Source organism: Rhopilema esculentum, chromosome 20, assembly GCF_057945365.1.
Source record: "Rhopilema esculentum isolate cy_ngs chromosome 20, ASM5794536v1, whole genome shotgun sequence".
In the NCBI taxonomy this organism is placed as follows: domain Eukaryota; kingdom Metazoa; phylum Cnidaria; class Scyphozoa; order Rhizostomeae; family Rhizostomatidae; genus Rhopilema; species Rhopilema esculentum.
The window spans coordinates 5,049,876-5,064,512 of record NC_142834.1 but is presented as its reverse complement, the minus strand read 5'-3'; the positions used below and the strand labels follow the sequence as shown (position 1 = coordinate 5,064,512).

The 14,637-nt window shown below is 38.6% G+C and overlaps 1 protein-coding gene across 3 annotated transcripts in view; it reads right to left on the bottom strand.

Moving 5' to 3' along the window:
- LOC135687522 (uncharacterized) overlaps positions 1–14,637 on the bottom strand; it is a 56,379-nt gene that overhangs the window by 38,178 nt on the left and 3,564 nt on the right. For 2 of the 3 annotated variants that reach the window (XR_010516228.2, XM_065204094.2), the window contains exons 4-13: positions 13,970–14,105; positions 12,969–13,100; positions 12,303–12,618; positions 7,254–7,327; positions 4,859–5,021; positions 3,479–3,599; positions 2,828–3,123; positions 2,167–2,240; positions 1,353–1,680; positions 176–1,053 (exon numbers count right to left, since the gene is read on the bottom strand). Coding sequence is in view for 2 of the 3 variants with exons in the window: in XM_065204094.2 (XP_065060166.2) it covers positions 176–1,053; positions 1,353–1,680; positions 2,167–2,240; positions 2,828–3,123; positions 3,479–3,599; positions 4,859–5,021; positions 7,254–7,327; positions 12,303–12,618; positions 12,969–13,100; positions 13,970–14,105 (2,518 nt within the window). In the remaining variant the exon portion in view is untranslated. Of the gene's footprint in view, positions 1–175; positions 1,054–1,352; positions 1,681–2,166; positions 2,241–2,827; positions 3,124–3,478; positions 3,600–4,858; positions 5,022–7,253; positions 7,328–7,777; positions 8,996–12,302; positions 12,619–12,968; positions 13,101–13,969; positions 14,106–14,637 lie in introns of those variants that run through there. The other variant, XM_065204096.2, reaches the window with a different exon arrangement.

Genomic DNA, 14,637 nt, shown 5'->3' with positions numbered 1-14,637 from the left:
GCTTTAAATCCTAGGTTCGCAACAACATTATTTTCAAATGTCAATAAATAGCAAATGTCACAACAAAGAAACACATCAACAAACTTTATTGCAGTCACCCGTCATGTCCTGGCTGACATACACAAGTGAAACAAGCTCAAAACCAATGCTAAAAAACTGGTGGACAATAACACACCTGAAAATACCCAGCACAACTGTCATGGCTGGGAACAAGACTGATTCCCAGGGCGGATTTCTCTTTCTTCTCCAGCTCAATCAAATGGGCATTGAAGCCATCAGGGATATCTCCTTGCAGAGGCATCAGATTGCTACGCATCGGCCCTGTTTCCTCGAAAGGTGCCGTTGTAGTTGATGGCGACCTTCGTATGCTGTTGCTCTTGGTAACCTTATTTGGCGCGAGACTATCGCTAGCAGTCAACGAGGTTTGCAGGGGATCTTGCAATCCTTCAGATTTTGACATGTTTTCCACAGTTTTGATAAGCAGTTTCATTTCATCAGGATAAGAATCGGTTGACTCTTTGAAGGATTCACTTAACTGGCCTAGCCGCTTTTTCTTCAAACGAGCTTTGGACGCGTCTTCCTCGACACCAAGGCCTGGAATGACACTGCGACGCCTGATGTATGGCATTGAAGGCGCATTTGGAGTATCGTTTATGATATTGGGTACTTCATATGATGCAGCAGTGGCCGGCGCACTTGATTTATCGATGGTCACTTGAATATCGGGTGATTCTTTCTTCTGTTGCAGGGGAGACGGCACTATTGACACGGGCTGAATCGAGATGTGATGTGATGTTTCAGTACTGCAAGCTCGTCTTACCACGATTTCGCATTTGGAAGGCATCTCCTTGAACAGCCTTACTACTTGTTCTTGTGATAAACCACTTAGCTCTTTTCCATTGACTTCCAACACCTCGTCTCCTTCTTGAATACCACTGCTGCCACCCGTCGCTAACTCAGCAGCACCCCCTGGTAAAATTGTTTTAACATAAACTTTACCAGTGACGTCAGTGTCTGTTCGTTTTTCAACACTGACACCCATTCCAAGAGACCCTGTGGCAAAAAGATGTTATTACAATAACAATCAATGTATTGAAAACATTGGCTAATGGATAGAACTTTTTAGGTCGACGATCATGCTCATCTTTATTCGTATACTTAGCTCACTTTGCTATTTCTCATAAATTCTGTTATATTAAGGTATATCATAGTAAAACATCGCTGCATTTGGGTATTTATGAACAGAAGATCAATACGAGAGGCAATACGAACACTTAACAACCAAGAATCTCATAGTCGGCTAAATGACTTCAGAAAACCTCTGGCAAAACAGTGATCTAATGTCTACAAACCAGTAAATGACTTTTGCTTGTCAATCATCAAGAATTCAACGATTTTCCCCGGATTGTGGTACTTGTCAATTGACTTTGACATAGCCGACGTTTCATTGAACTTTTGCACGGTGTCCCCAATCGTACTCTCATCGTCGGACAACAGAGGTGGCGGGGGTATGGACGTCCAGCCATCGACATTCGAAGCTGATATCGGCGGCTCATTAGCCGCAGCGGTCGACTTATAGGCCTCATCAAGAATGGCTGGGTTATTAGTCGATGCGACGCGGACACGTACAGCTGATGGAAGCTTTGACTGGCTGATGAACGACGCGAATGACATGCTGTCCTGTTGAGTCAAATAGTAAAATATAAGATAGTGTAATAAAGAATATCCCAACCTAACGCTAAACGGTAACTGAATATCATATGGAGCAGGGTCTTTACATCTAGAAATATTTCCATCTGTTCTCCGGACGATCCTTTAAAAGGCTTCTCCTGCAAAAATTTACAACCCTCTTTCATCAGCAATTTGCAAAAGAATGAAACCTGCTGATTATGAATTTGTTATTAATCTTCGAATTTTTTGCGGCTCAACAGGTCAAATCTGCAGTCACACCCTTCAAAAGATTTTGGAAATTACTAAGCTGATGAACATCCGAGGAAATCTGAATAGGGTGGTGCAAGGGATCGCCCAGCCCTGTTAATTGGAAGTCAATATAAAATACAGCATCCAAAACAAGAAATAAAACTGTTTCTGAAATTAAAAAGGTAATAATGATCATTTTTTACGGAATAACGGCTCAAAGAGAAAATTCATAGTTTAACTACCCACATCATTTGCGTTGTCAGAGCCATCCGAAGTACAAACTGATATTGAAGATTTCAAGCTGCCTTTCCTTTCTATTCCTGCAACCAATCAAAGATATAAAATGTGCTAAAAAGGTTATTCATTTCGGACACTAAATTTATGAACAAAAAGTAAAGGTATAAACAAAAAACCTTAACTAATTCCCAATTTAGTAAGTTTAGTGTCTCGAATATTTTTCGAGTAGTTTAAATAAAGTAAACCCAGAAAAAGAGACATGTCTATAGTTTTCTAATCAGACAAGATCAACAACCCAGGCATACAACAAGGTTATAAAAGAAGAAAGTCATGGTTAAGAGTCCCGGAATTCCTACTGTATTGTCCTAAAGACAACGTGTATTGATATACACTACAGTAAGATTTCATTTAAAGCTGATCAGAAATCAAGTGTTTGAGGAAAAAGTAATCGAGCAATGCAATAAAGTTCACTACCCACAAAACAGATATACGTTTGCAATTATTCTGCATGAAGCAGCAAATACATCGAGTTAAAGAGCGCAGGTCACAAAAAAGTCCAATTGGAAGAGAGATACATAATCAATATCTTATCGACAATGACGTAATATAATATTCGATAACAAAGATATAATTGTAATACTGTGGCGAGCCATTAATATTTTCTGCATACCTGATAAATGTCTGGCAGGTGTCATCAAGTCTGATAGATTTTCAGATTTGGGAGTGGATGGGTTGCGTAGATCTAGAAATTTGCCCCATTTCGCCAAAGCGCCTACCCCAGCATCTGATTGCGCCTTAACAGACCTTTCACTTGAAGGTTTTCTGGAAACTGAGGTAGAACGCTTCCGCCTCTTAACTTTCAATACAACAGTTCCGGGTTGTAGATTACCAAGAATATTATACGCCTCATCCAATGTTGCTTGATATAAGCCTTGTGAGTTGACTTCCAGTATATGATCCCCTTTCCTGAAATATCAAACAAAATCAATATTTCTGTTATTATGTCTGTTATTCTGTAATGTCGCAAGCCTCCAAAAGTTTCTTTACATCTTTCTTAGTGTCAAAATAGGTAACTGCCCGTGAAATATATAGCCAATGTACTGAAATATATAGCCAATGCTTTAATAGGCTATAAGGATACCACACATATGAAATCTATTTTGCCTATTCAAACAGTATTCAAGAGACTCAATGGAGTATCATTCAAGGCCTGCTTAAAACTACTCTTATAATTATTAAACTTGACAACTGCCAGTAGATTCAGGTGCAGTCATGGTTAGAGTCCAAGAAAATTGCAACAAACGACTAATTTCTTTCTTACCTGATTCTCCCATCTTTTTGAGCAACTGATCCTTCTGCAACATGATGTATGAAGATGCCGTAAGAATCAGCACCCCTTTTGCCTGAGCATCCAACTCCTATACCTAAACCAGTGTTAGCGGCTGTAAATAGAAGTAGAAATGTTCTCAAAAATGATACTATTGTCAGAAATAAACGTTTTTTTCAGGGCCTTTTAAACGTACTAATTAGGGAGGCAGTTGCCCTACCAGTCCTAGTGAACTTCCATTGTTTAAAACCATAGGCTATTGTCCTCCTCTTTAAAGAAACAAAATCTTGCACCCGTAGTTTCTTGGAAAAAGCTGTTTCTTCTTTTAAGTAACGGATAAAACAAAATAAGCTGCCTTGAATTTGACGTCGCCAGTTACAAAAGTTTTCAGGCTTTCTCTCACCTATTGGAAGGTGATTTCTTAAAAATGCCCAGCCGTGTCAAATTTTAAAACTAGAGCCAATGCAAAGATAACAACAGAGAAGAAATCATAAAAATAGCCCGGTGGGTCATCTCACACAATCACGTGCAAGCACCCGTGTCTGAGGGCCAAAAAAGCTGACCCTTATCTCTGATATTTCATTCCAGTTTGATTCCCCTATTTTTTTGAAACCATAAAATAGTTGAAATAAGGCCAAACAAAGGAAAATTAGAAACTATATTAAGAATCCCTATCATACACCCTTTTCCCTATTTTCTATGTCCCAGATTTAAGACAAAATCTAACCCCTTTTCAAAGATATTGAAGGCACGGGTGCTTACACTTGACAATGAAAATGGACCCGTTGGGAAAAATATTTTCAAACATAAGAGGGTGAAGATTCGTTAAAGGTGAGATACAGTATATTTCCTGAAGCACAATACAATTACACAATATTTCATACACAACCTACCCGATACTAGAGGCTATTGGTAAAAACAAGATGTGAATCATTCTTTCCAAACAGCGTACGATATTTTTTTTAGAAAAATAGAAATTTTTGGGATTTTAGAGGATTTTACCCGAAAACAAAACTTTTGACGGTGATATCAACTAATTTATAGGCCTTAGCAAGAATTTATTCTTTGCTCAACCATTTTATGCTAGGGAAATTGCGTTTTACACTTATGTAAAGCAGCACAAACGAACTGTTTTCATGATCCAGGATTATTTGTCCGTTATAGCTTAATAGTTTGACTGTTGTTAACAAGAAGCCATACAAATATCGTGATCCAGATTCAAAAATTCTAGAAAATCGACTTTTGCTGGCAATTGCCTACCACACTACCTTTTGTCTCTAGATGAAACTGTCTTGTCACAAAAAAGTAGAATATGAAACTGACCTGAAACTAATACTTTGTACTTAACGGAATTAAAAACGGAATTAAACACACCTTTAGTGAGCTCAACATTAAGTATATCGTAGTCTTGATTGGCAAATGAATTGGATGATAAATGAGGTGAGCTCATCCTGTGACGGGGGTTGCTTGTACTTGAGGCGGATGAGATTCTTCGCTTTACCTTCCTGACTAGCAACTGGATTATGCCATGTGCACACTGGAAAAAAGGAATGTACCATTTACTTACTTTCTAGAGATGCATTTAATACTTGTTGGTATCGCCACATAATAGGAAATAGGCAGAAGGGTAATTCTCGCCGTTCCTTTATTGTTTGTGAAGTCTGAGTCACCTTATTCCCCCTTTAACCGCGATGTCATTAGACGAACTTAAGCAGGACAAATAACATTCGCGGGTCACTTCATCTCAGCAAAGTTGTCTTTCTTTTTTCAAAAAAATTTCGTGACAGATACATGCAAAGCCTCGTATAAATTAACGCATGCGCTAGAAATTTCAGGCTTCACCTGATGGGTTGGTCCCCCCTTTGCCTAATTCCTATTCTGTGGTATCGCTAAAAATATTGAAGTATTGTCGCTAAGAATAGACAGATCGTTTGTGTTTGAATTTGACCAAAGGTCAAGGTAGAGTTATCATATCTGCAACACCTCGCTACAAGAATCTGAAGTTGCTGAAACTCCACAAGGTGGTTGAGATAAAAAATGTCGATACCCCCTGAATTTTCCGCCTCGTGGAGTTTTAGGCCACCCAGTGGTCCCCACCCTAAAGCTTCTGAGCATCTCAATTGATAATTAGCCCCAAAGATTCATTTCTGTAATACTCAGGGGAGGGGTATCTTAACAGGCTTGACGTACAGAGACGTGGAATTAATTAGGGGTACCTTTTCTGAAAACTGCAGAATTATAGAACCAAATTTTGAACCAAAATAACACGTTCTTGTCCAACACTAAGCTCAGTTGCCCCCTCCCCCGAGCTGCAATACCTACAATTAGTACAGACCACTTCAGCTTCACCCAAGTTACAAATTTAATGCAAGGTATGAACAGTAGCTCAACGGTAAAACGATCTAAGGGTACTTTGGCAAAAAGATTCTTTTTGTCATAGAAACCGACAATAAACTAATCACAAAAAGACAGAACGATTGAAAAAGGAGGAGTCAAGTAACTCTCACTTAAGAAGAAATACTATAGTAGAAATACTACCCATTGACTCATAAATAATCAGTGGCGAATCTAGCCTTCAAAATTCGGGGGGGGGGAGGGGGCTAGCCGGGGGCCAGCTTTCAGTAAGAGGGGCCTTTTACATAAAAGGGTTTCAATGGGATGCAGAGAAGCTTGGTTTCGGTTAAACTTGCACACCTTCACCCCAAAGAAGCGGTATCTTGTGATAATACATAACAAATATAAAATCAAAAAGAAACGGTTGTCAGAATGAAATTTTCCTAGTAGCTTCAAGAAAGAATCAAAATTTCATTAATGTTGACCTAGATTACAAACCAAAATGCTTATCAGGGTCCCTGGCTTGTTAAACTAGTGCAATTAGCAAAAACGAAGAGAGCTCATGGGCTCCAACGCAGGATGGAAAGTGGGAGGGGGGGCGAGGGAAAATTCAACATCCACAACAAAGGCCTATTGTTTCGCGAAAAAGTGGGGGCATGGCCCTCCAAGCCCCTCTTCGTCCGAGGCCCTGGAGCTACCCAAACAATGGCAAAAAAAATTGAGCAGCTATGGAAAAAAACATCAAATTATTTATATATAGTTACTTTCTACAAAACTGGGGGGACAAAACTGGGGGGGCCAAAAAAGGGGCCAAGAAAAATTCTGGATAGGCCATGGCCCTCCTGCCACCCTCATCCCCTGTAGAAACGCCACTGAAAGCAATAGGAGCCAATAAAGGGGTTTATAAAATAATGAGATGATGTTATTAAGGGTAAGGTTATACCAAAGAGTTTCCCTATGGTCGAAGATTTCTGTTTGACAAGGGGACAGAGAATACCCAAAACAGCTCGGTAGAAAGTGGTACAAATCATTGATCAACACCCAGTCTAGTATAATGATAAAATTTCAAGATGAGCTGTAAAATTTCAAAGAATTAATTGAAGGGGGTCGGCACCCCTGGGGCTTTAAAGGGAGACAATCGCCCTCTACCCCTTCCCTACTCCTATATGCTTCTGTTAGCTATTTTGAGCCAAGAATAATCGGTTTCTGGAGACACAAAACCGAAAACAATCACCAAACTAGAAATCTGGCTTCTTTCTCCTTTTGTGCAATGCTGCTGCTATCAAAATACCGTTAAAAATTTTGCTCATTTTCTAAATTATTATTATAGAATGAGACCTTGATGTATGCTTGAAATGTATGGCCTTTCTATGGGATTTCAGTGGGAGGAGGAAAGATGTTTAAGCTTTAAAGAAATTACGAAATAAAAGCTTACCTTGAATATCTTAATTGCCTCATTGTGAGTGCACCCCTTGAGCCTTTGTTGGTTGACCTCCAGAATCTCATCACCTTCATTGAAATGAAAAGACTTCCTATTAGCTAATGATCAGCCTCTTGCCGCAATCAGGCCCACATGAAGCAGGGGGTGGTGAGGTGAACAAAACTCAATTAATGATTTCCTAGCAAACGCCGACAGACGTTATCACAATTGTTCTGCTACATTATTGTGAGAAACAAGCACATGATCCCATTGGACTAATAAACATGGCCTATTGGCTCAGAATTTCTTGCAATCCAAACCACGTCCTAGACGGTTGCCGATTATTGTCCCAAACGACGAGGCCTCAAGTGGACATCAAACGAAGAAATAACTAGATATTATTAATATACTGTATTTCCATGTGTCCGCGATTAGTTTATCAAAACATCGACGAAATAAGTGATGCGCAATGAAACCAAACGAATCCAGAATTTTTACAATAAGAAATTCAATTGCTCAATGGCAAGAATTAATCTAACCAAGATCCCGTCGATAACCAACGATCGGCTCCCTACTGTAAAGTTTGGGCCACACAATTGAAACTGTATGCTTTTTGAGACGGCATGTTATGACCTGCTTTCGTCAGGTGAATTTGCTCGCAGCCGAACAAAGCTTGCTTAGAACAAACTTTCCAGCCTTTGTGTTTACAGAGCGAAAAGGGGTACAAATGACATCATAAAATAGCAAAGAATACAAAAGTAATCTATCAAACAAAGCAATTCAAACAAGTTCTTTCAACGCCTGATTCCTATGCGATTTCATTTGCATTGAGTGAGAGAGCTTTGTCTTTGCCGTGATGTTATTAATCATCATAAACAGTTTCAGATAAAAGAAACCTGGTTAATAACCTTGTGCTCCAGGCGAAGTGGCTATCTTGGTTGGAATCCTACCAACTCACTCACCATCAAAGTTATCTGCGTTCTTGGTCGTTTCCAAGGCAACATATCACGGAAACAAAAGGGTAAAACTTTCACGACAAATTTGCATTTCTCCTTCCTTTTTGAAGAACTTGTTTTTCAGGGTTTTTGGGTGAATGATTAAAGCTTTGAAAGTATGTAGGACTTAATAGTGACTGGAGAAATAGTGACTGGAGAACCATAGACTTCCTGATGGAGCCAAATTCTCAACGATCCAATGTCATGTTCGGCCACGATCAATAAAAAATAAACTTTCTTTTGACTATGGTTTAACCGGTCGGGGAAATACAACCATCTAATAACGGGGCTGAAGATAAAATTTTACGGGCACGATCTCTATTTATGAGTTAAAGCAACCAATTTGTTTCTTTGACAAATTTTGTCAATTTCTTCTTCTTAAAGCTCGATTGGAGATTTATGCCTGATGGAGTGCATCGACCTAAAATTTCTATGCTTGAAATTGCAAATTGTGTTCTTGAAAGCTCTGGCTATAATACAGTAGCTCTGTGCGTTGATACCTTATCTTCATTCAAGTAAAAATTAAATTCTATTTTAAAAGTAATGGATAAATAAGGCTCCAAGGGGCTTAAAACTGGCAAAAAATGAATTTTATTTGACTCGTCATTGCAATGCTGAATAGGGTGCTGCATAAAGCTGAAAACTTGTCGATACTATTTTCGAAAAAGGGTACGGGATACAGTTTTGAACAATAAGAATTTTATGGATTTTTAAAAGACATTTCTCTAAAGTAAAATTATTTTTGTTAACAGTGTGCGCGGTTTTCGTGGAGACTACAGTTGCTGTTTTGGAATGTTGCAGTTTTGGATTTAAGAAAGAAAATATTAAAATGATCGAATGGTTAAAACAAAAGTTCTATACATTTTCCGAAGCACCTTTCTGAAGATAGGCATTTGGTTTAAAACATTACAAAATTCTATCTCTGTTTGCTTGGTATGATATTCAATAAAAACAAGGAAGCATCGTTGCTTAAAGGGCATCGAAACAAACTTTAAAACAGCAAAGAAAACAGCCAAAAATAAATGACAGAAAACCAATGGCACATCAACAGAACATGCTAAAGCTGAGATGGAATTGAGTATCAGAGAGTACACATACAAAACCAAAACAAGATTCGGTTTATATTGCATAGGAACACAGAATTAAGGACTGGTGCAGTCAGGACAAGCTGCTTTTTGTACAATACAAAATGAAAAGTTTGTCAAATGAAGGAATGTCAATATCCCTGTCTCCGTCAGAGTCCTCGTCTCTATGAGATAAAAACTTTTATGGCTTTCGAATATCAAGCGTGTAAACGATTCCTTTCTTCTTGTTTGGTGTGTTTTCTAATGAGCGCTGCCTTCAAGTTGCGGCGTTTATCAGAGGGCGGCGTTTTTTCCGAATGGTTGGCTGAAGGTGCAGCGTTCAAAAGAGGGCGGCGTTTATTAGAGAAAATACGGTATTTTGACTTGTCCACTTTGCTTGCCTGTTGAACATTCAATTTTGAGCCTTTTGGGGCCTTAACGGAAAGCCTTGCCCGGCATGATCGTTGAAAAATAAAAAGCCCCTTTGCTTTGAGCACGGGTCCCAGGGCTTTACTTTGGATAAATCCCCTATTGACGCTTAAACAAGTATCAGGCCTTATATACTGAATTCTATCACAGCAATACGTCAGTGAGCAATACGTCAAATCACGAATTGACCTCACAAGAATGGATGATAGCCTCCTTCACTAAATATGACACTTGATGGCAACTTTATGCGATTATATATACGAAACTAAGCAAAATAACAAAGCTTAATTTAGAAAATAGAATTTTGAAAAAAAAATCAAGAAAATATATTGGTCTTTGCAATACAGAGTGCTACCATAGTTGGTATAGTTTTACAAAGCATAACTAATTTAAAACTGAAAGTAGCAACGTAGAAGAGGCATGTTCTACACACCATCGGTAACCCTCTTTGACAATCGGGCACTTTACTGCAGTAAAGTTTCCCTAAAACCCATTCATGCGACCAAAAAAACATAACGTTGCAAGCTTTAGGCCTTCTAAGCATTTCTAATCAACCTCTAACCCTGAAGGCTTACACTGGCGGTAGCCAATGACGTAATGCAAAGTTTGCACTGATAAAAGTATTTTTTCCATTTACAGATGAACAAAGCATATCAGTATAAGAGAATATTTCAAAATAATTATTTGAAACCATAAAGCTTTGACAATGACTTTCATAGCGACTGACATATACTACCTAAGCAAGCTGTACTCTCCTATATCAAAAACAATCTGTAATTGCCGGGGAGGGGAGGGGAGGGGAGGGGAGGGGAGGGGAGGGGGAGGGGAGGGGGGAGGTGTTGGTTTACTTCTTCGTACCAAACAACTAACGAAACCTGAAGAACTATGTTATCTAAAAATTGACTCACTTCAGAGCATTTCAACCTTTATCAGGCCTTGCCCGGAAAGGCGCTCGATCGAGCGCGCGCGCCTAGAGCGCACCCAAAAACAGCCTTGGAGAGCGATTTATAGAGCCCCTCAAAACGTAAAAACAATATTACCACGGAGCAAAATAATTTCTTGGCCTTTGCCTAATAAACTTGATCAAGCATAAACAATCTTCCCAATAGACCGCAATATTATGATTTGCGTCAGATTACCCCTTGAGAAAAAAATTCAGCAAATTCAACGTTGGGTTTTCGATACCATTTTTAATCTAATAACCCTCTTACAACCATCAAGGACACAGGTCATCAAGCGTATTCTCCGGCAGATTTATTTGATTTTCAAGCAAGCATTAACCTTCTGTTGAAGCATTATTTTCTGTTTTTTCTTAATAATTTAGAATCACCTTTGCAAATCAGACCCCGTTCACACTGTCCCGGGACAATTTTGTACCGTTACGGTTCGCAAGTGTTTACACTGTCGCGGTTCCAAATTGTTCCGTTTAGCCGTTCCGTTTACACTGTACCGGTACGACCTTAATTTAATGGTAGAACATTGTTTAGAAGAAGCTGTATTTAGTCAACCAAGGCTTTTATTTTGCCGCTGAAGTCAACAATCGAATTTTTATTGTGAGTTAAAATGGAGCGGAAGGCCGATTAAAACTTTACTTGGACGAAAGACAAGGTGGCTTTAATTTTCAGTGTTATTTCAGACTACAAAACTGCAAAGTCCAATCAAGGCTTGGACTGGGAAACACTACAAGCCTTTTCTGTGGTCGTCTTTTCTTCAGAATTTCCTTTTCTTCAGAATTTGAGAACGTAGTTACGCCGCATTGCTTTCAGTTTTCATTTGTTTTCGCGAGTAGTAGATGTTCTAGTGTGTCTTATAGAATGAATAGCATAAAAAGGGGAATAAAGTTAATGTTTGACTTAAACCCATGCGTTTTCCTTAATTTCTATATTTGTATTAACATAGTGTTTGCTGCATGTTTTGTTATTTTATACTCTGGTGCTTTTTGGTATCACCATTGAATTTCTTATTTAACACTCTTCCAAAGCTTTCGATATGAAGCTATCGATCTTCCAAAGCTCTTGAAGGATGCTCTCAAGGATATTATATTTAAAGGTGCGAAATAGAGCGCCTAGAGTTTCTAAGGGGCTCTTTTTATGGAGCACCTTCATTTTGCTCAGAGCAAGGCCTGCCTTTATCTTATTTTTCTTTCGAAACGTGCCAGATTTGATAAAATAAATAAATCTGAAGGCTGACATTGCCTTGCATTCTGCATAAATGATTTTAGATTATCGCAATTTGCAATCTCGCTTTAATATCTGGATACGTTCTCTATAAGAATGTAAACATTCGCAACTTTTTCTGGAAAAATTCATCTGGGCAGCAAATTTTTCATCAAAATGCTTTTAGGATTTTAGCTCGAACTAGTAAACAAAAAAATTCTGACTAAAAATCGTTGCAGTTTGCTGCAGTCATACGGTAAGGAGAGTTTGAAACTGGTTGATGATATGATGAAGCACCATCAAAGAAATCCTTACCGAGGGGGATTCTTATCGTATGGAAACCGAAAGGCTAAAAATCTCCTATCGACTGTCAAAAAATTCGCGATATATGCAATAATAAAACATGGACAAATTACTTACCAACACCTATCCTGCCATCTTCAGCCACTGCGCCACCAGGTAAAATTGTCTTCACGTATATCCCTAGCTGGCCCTTTCCAGCATCAACTCCTCCGACTATTGAAAACCCAAGTCCTTTTGTGCTTTTGTCTTTTCGCAATGTAACGAGCATCGCTGAATCGTCATCATCGTTGGAATCATAATGGTGAACGCCTCCAGGCAAGCTATCTTGCTTCTGCACCGGTGACTGACGGGATGTTCTCGTGTTTTCTCCGACTGTTGTTGTGGGACTTGCCTCCCCATCTGTTGCTATTGGCTTCTCATGAACATGTTTCACCTAAGTATACAAGAATAAGAGTGTTTGCCGGCAAAACAACTTACAAGTTGCAAGTTGCAGTTATTTTTAACAAAGGACACATGATAAAGAAAAAAACACTGTTAACACTATTTCTTTAAATTTGCAGGCTACCTATAATTAATACAATTCATTTCAAAACTGACAGGTCAATAGGATAAGGTTGACAAAGTTATAAACTGCAGCTCAATAATGCTACTCTGTGACGCCATCCTTACCAGGCAGTGAAATGTATCCGAACAAAAAAGGCATTAAAAAGTACAAAATAAAGCAGCAAATAGTTAGTACAAATATTTCAAACATTTTAATCGAAATACAATTTAGAACCAAACCTTTCTTCGATAAATCCTACGACCAGACTCATCCGAAGTGCTAAACTCAAGTGATGACGTAGAAAGCTTTTTTAATCTACGTTTGGAAGTAGTTGAGGACGCAGCAGATACTGATCCGTTGTCGTCTTCAACCTTTGGCAAAAAATTGTCAGTTTCAATATATTCCTATCTGCTACAGTAACAAAACAGTGTCAATTATATCATCAATTTCCTTGAATTTTCTTGAAGCATTACTTGCAGGCCTTTGGCTTAGCATGTAGAATTTACCCCCACATAACCAATAGAACATACATGTAGCCAATGGCATTGGGGCTTTGAAATAAGGGGCAGAAAAGGGGAGCTAATACTCTTACCTAAACTAGTTTCTTTATGATACCCACTTCCTGAATTTATGCGTATATTTTGTTCACAATTACATGAAACTAACTTACATCTGTATTCACAAATGTATAAATCAGCCTGTATTCAGGTGTTTTCACAGAAGAATAATGTAATGGGTGCAAGGATGGCTCAGTTTCTAGAGGCGCTGACTACAGACCCAAAGTATGTGGTTCGAGTCCCTGGCATGACCAAACTTTCACCCAGAGTGGGGAGAGTCGCCAGCTCTCTGTAATTGCAAGCGTAGGAATCACAAGGTGTGGTCACATCAAGAGGAAGGACCAGGACACTGCTCGATAAGCATAGCTTCTCAGTGTCCTAAAAACTACCTTCGGATGCCAGGTAGCAACAAATACAAAAAAAACAACAAATACAATAAAACCTGACTCCAGATCCTGATTCTTATGATGAATCTGAAAACATTATTCCATTGAAAGGACATCCCTGAATTCTGCTCAGACAAAGAGTTTAGACATCTACTTAGCAGTACAACCCAAGCATCAACTGACAACAATGAAAAGCTGATCGGTACTTTTACATCACTTTTATTGTAGAAAACCAAGCAGAGACTGGTTAAGCAAATATATGTTGAAGATACCTCAAAATTCGGTAAGACAACTTACCATCTCTCTGGCTATTACCAGCTGCACTACAGATGAGGTTCCATTTAGTAATTCAACAGCTTCACTATGAGACAGACCAATCAAATGTCTTCCATTTATCCATAAAAGTTCATCACCAATCTTCAAACGCCCATCCCTATAGGAAAGAAGGCAAACATTAATGGACCAAAATCCAACTACAATCTGACTGTCATTGCTTTTTCAGTTAATTACAGCTTGAGATTTTTCTGTTTCTAATCTCGAAATACAATTGTCTTCTACTTAATATCAAGAAGGTTCTTTTTATAGAAGGGCTACCTAATTTTAAGGTCTTTTCAGGGGTAGCAACATTACAGGTGGCTACTTAGCGGGGTTGATAACACTCATCTTATTCCAAATATATCATTCAAAATTGAGTAGGTGCAGCTTAAGATTCTTAAATCTACGATTAGTTCTAATCTGGATAAATGTGTTAACCTTTTTCAGAATAAGCTGCTAATACAACTTGGCTTTCATAAAAATCTCAAGTGGTTTGTTCTTAAATGTGTCACTTCATGTCAATTCAAATGGGTGGTGACACCATACCTCTTCAATTTTGCTCAAAATCTAACAAAAGGCTATTTCTGAAAAGGTTATGGCAGTCTTCAGGGTTCATGCTGATATCAATATTGGTCTAGACTTTGAGCTTT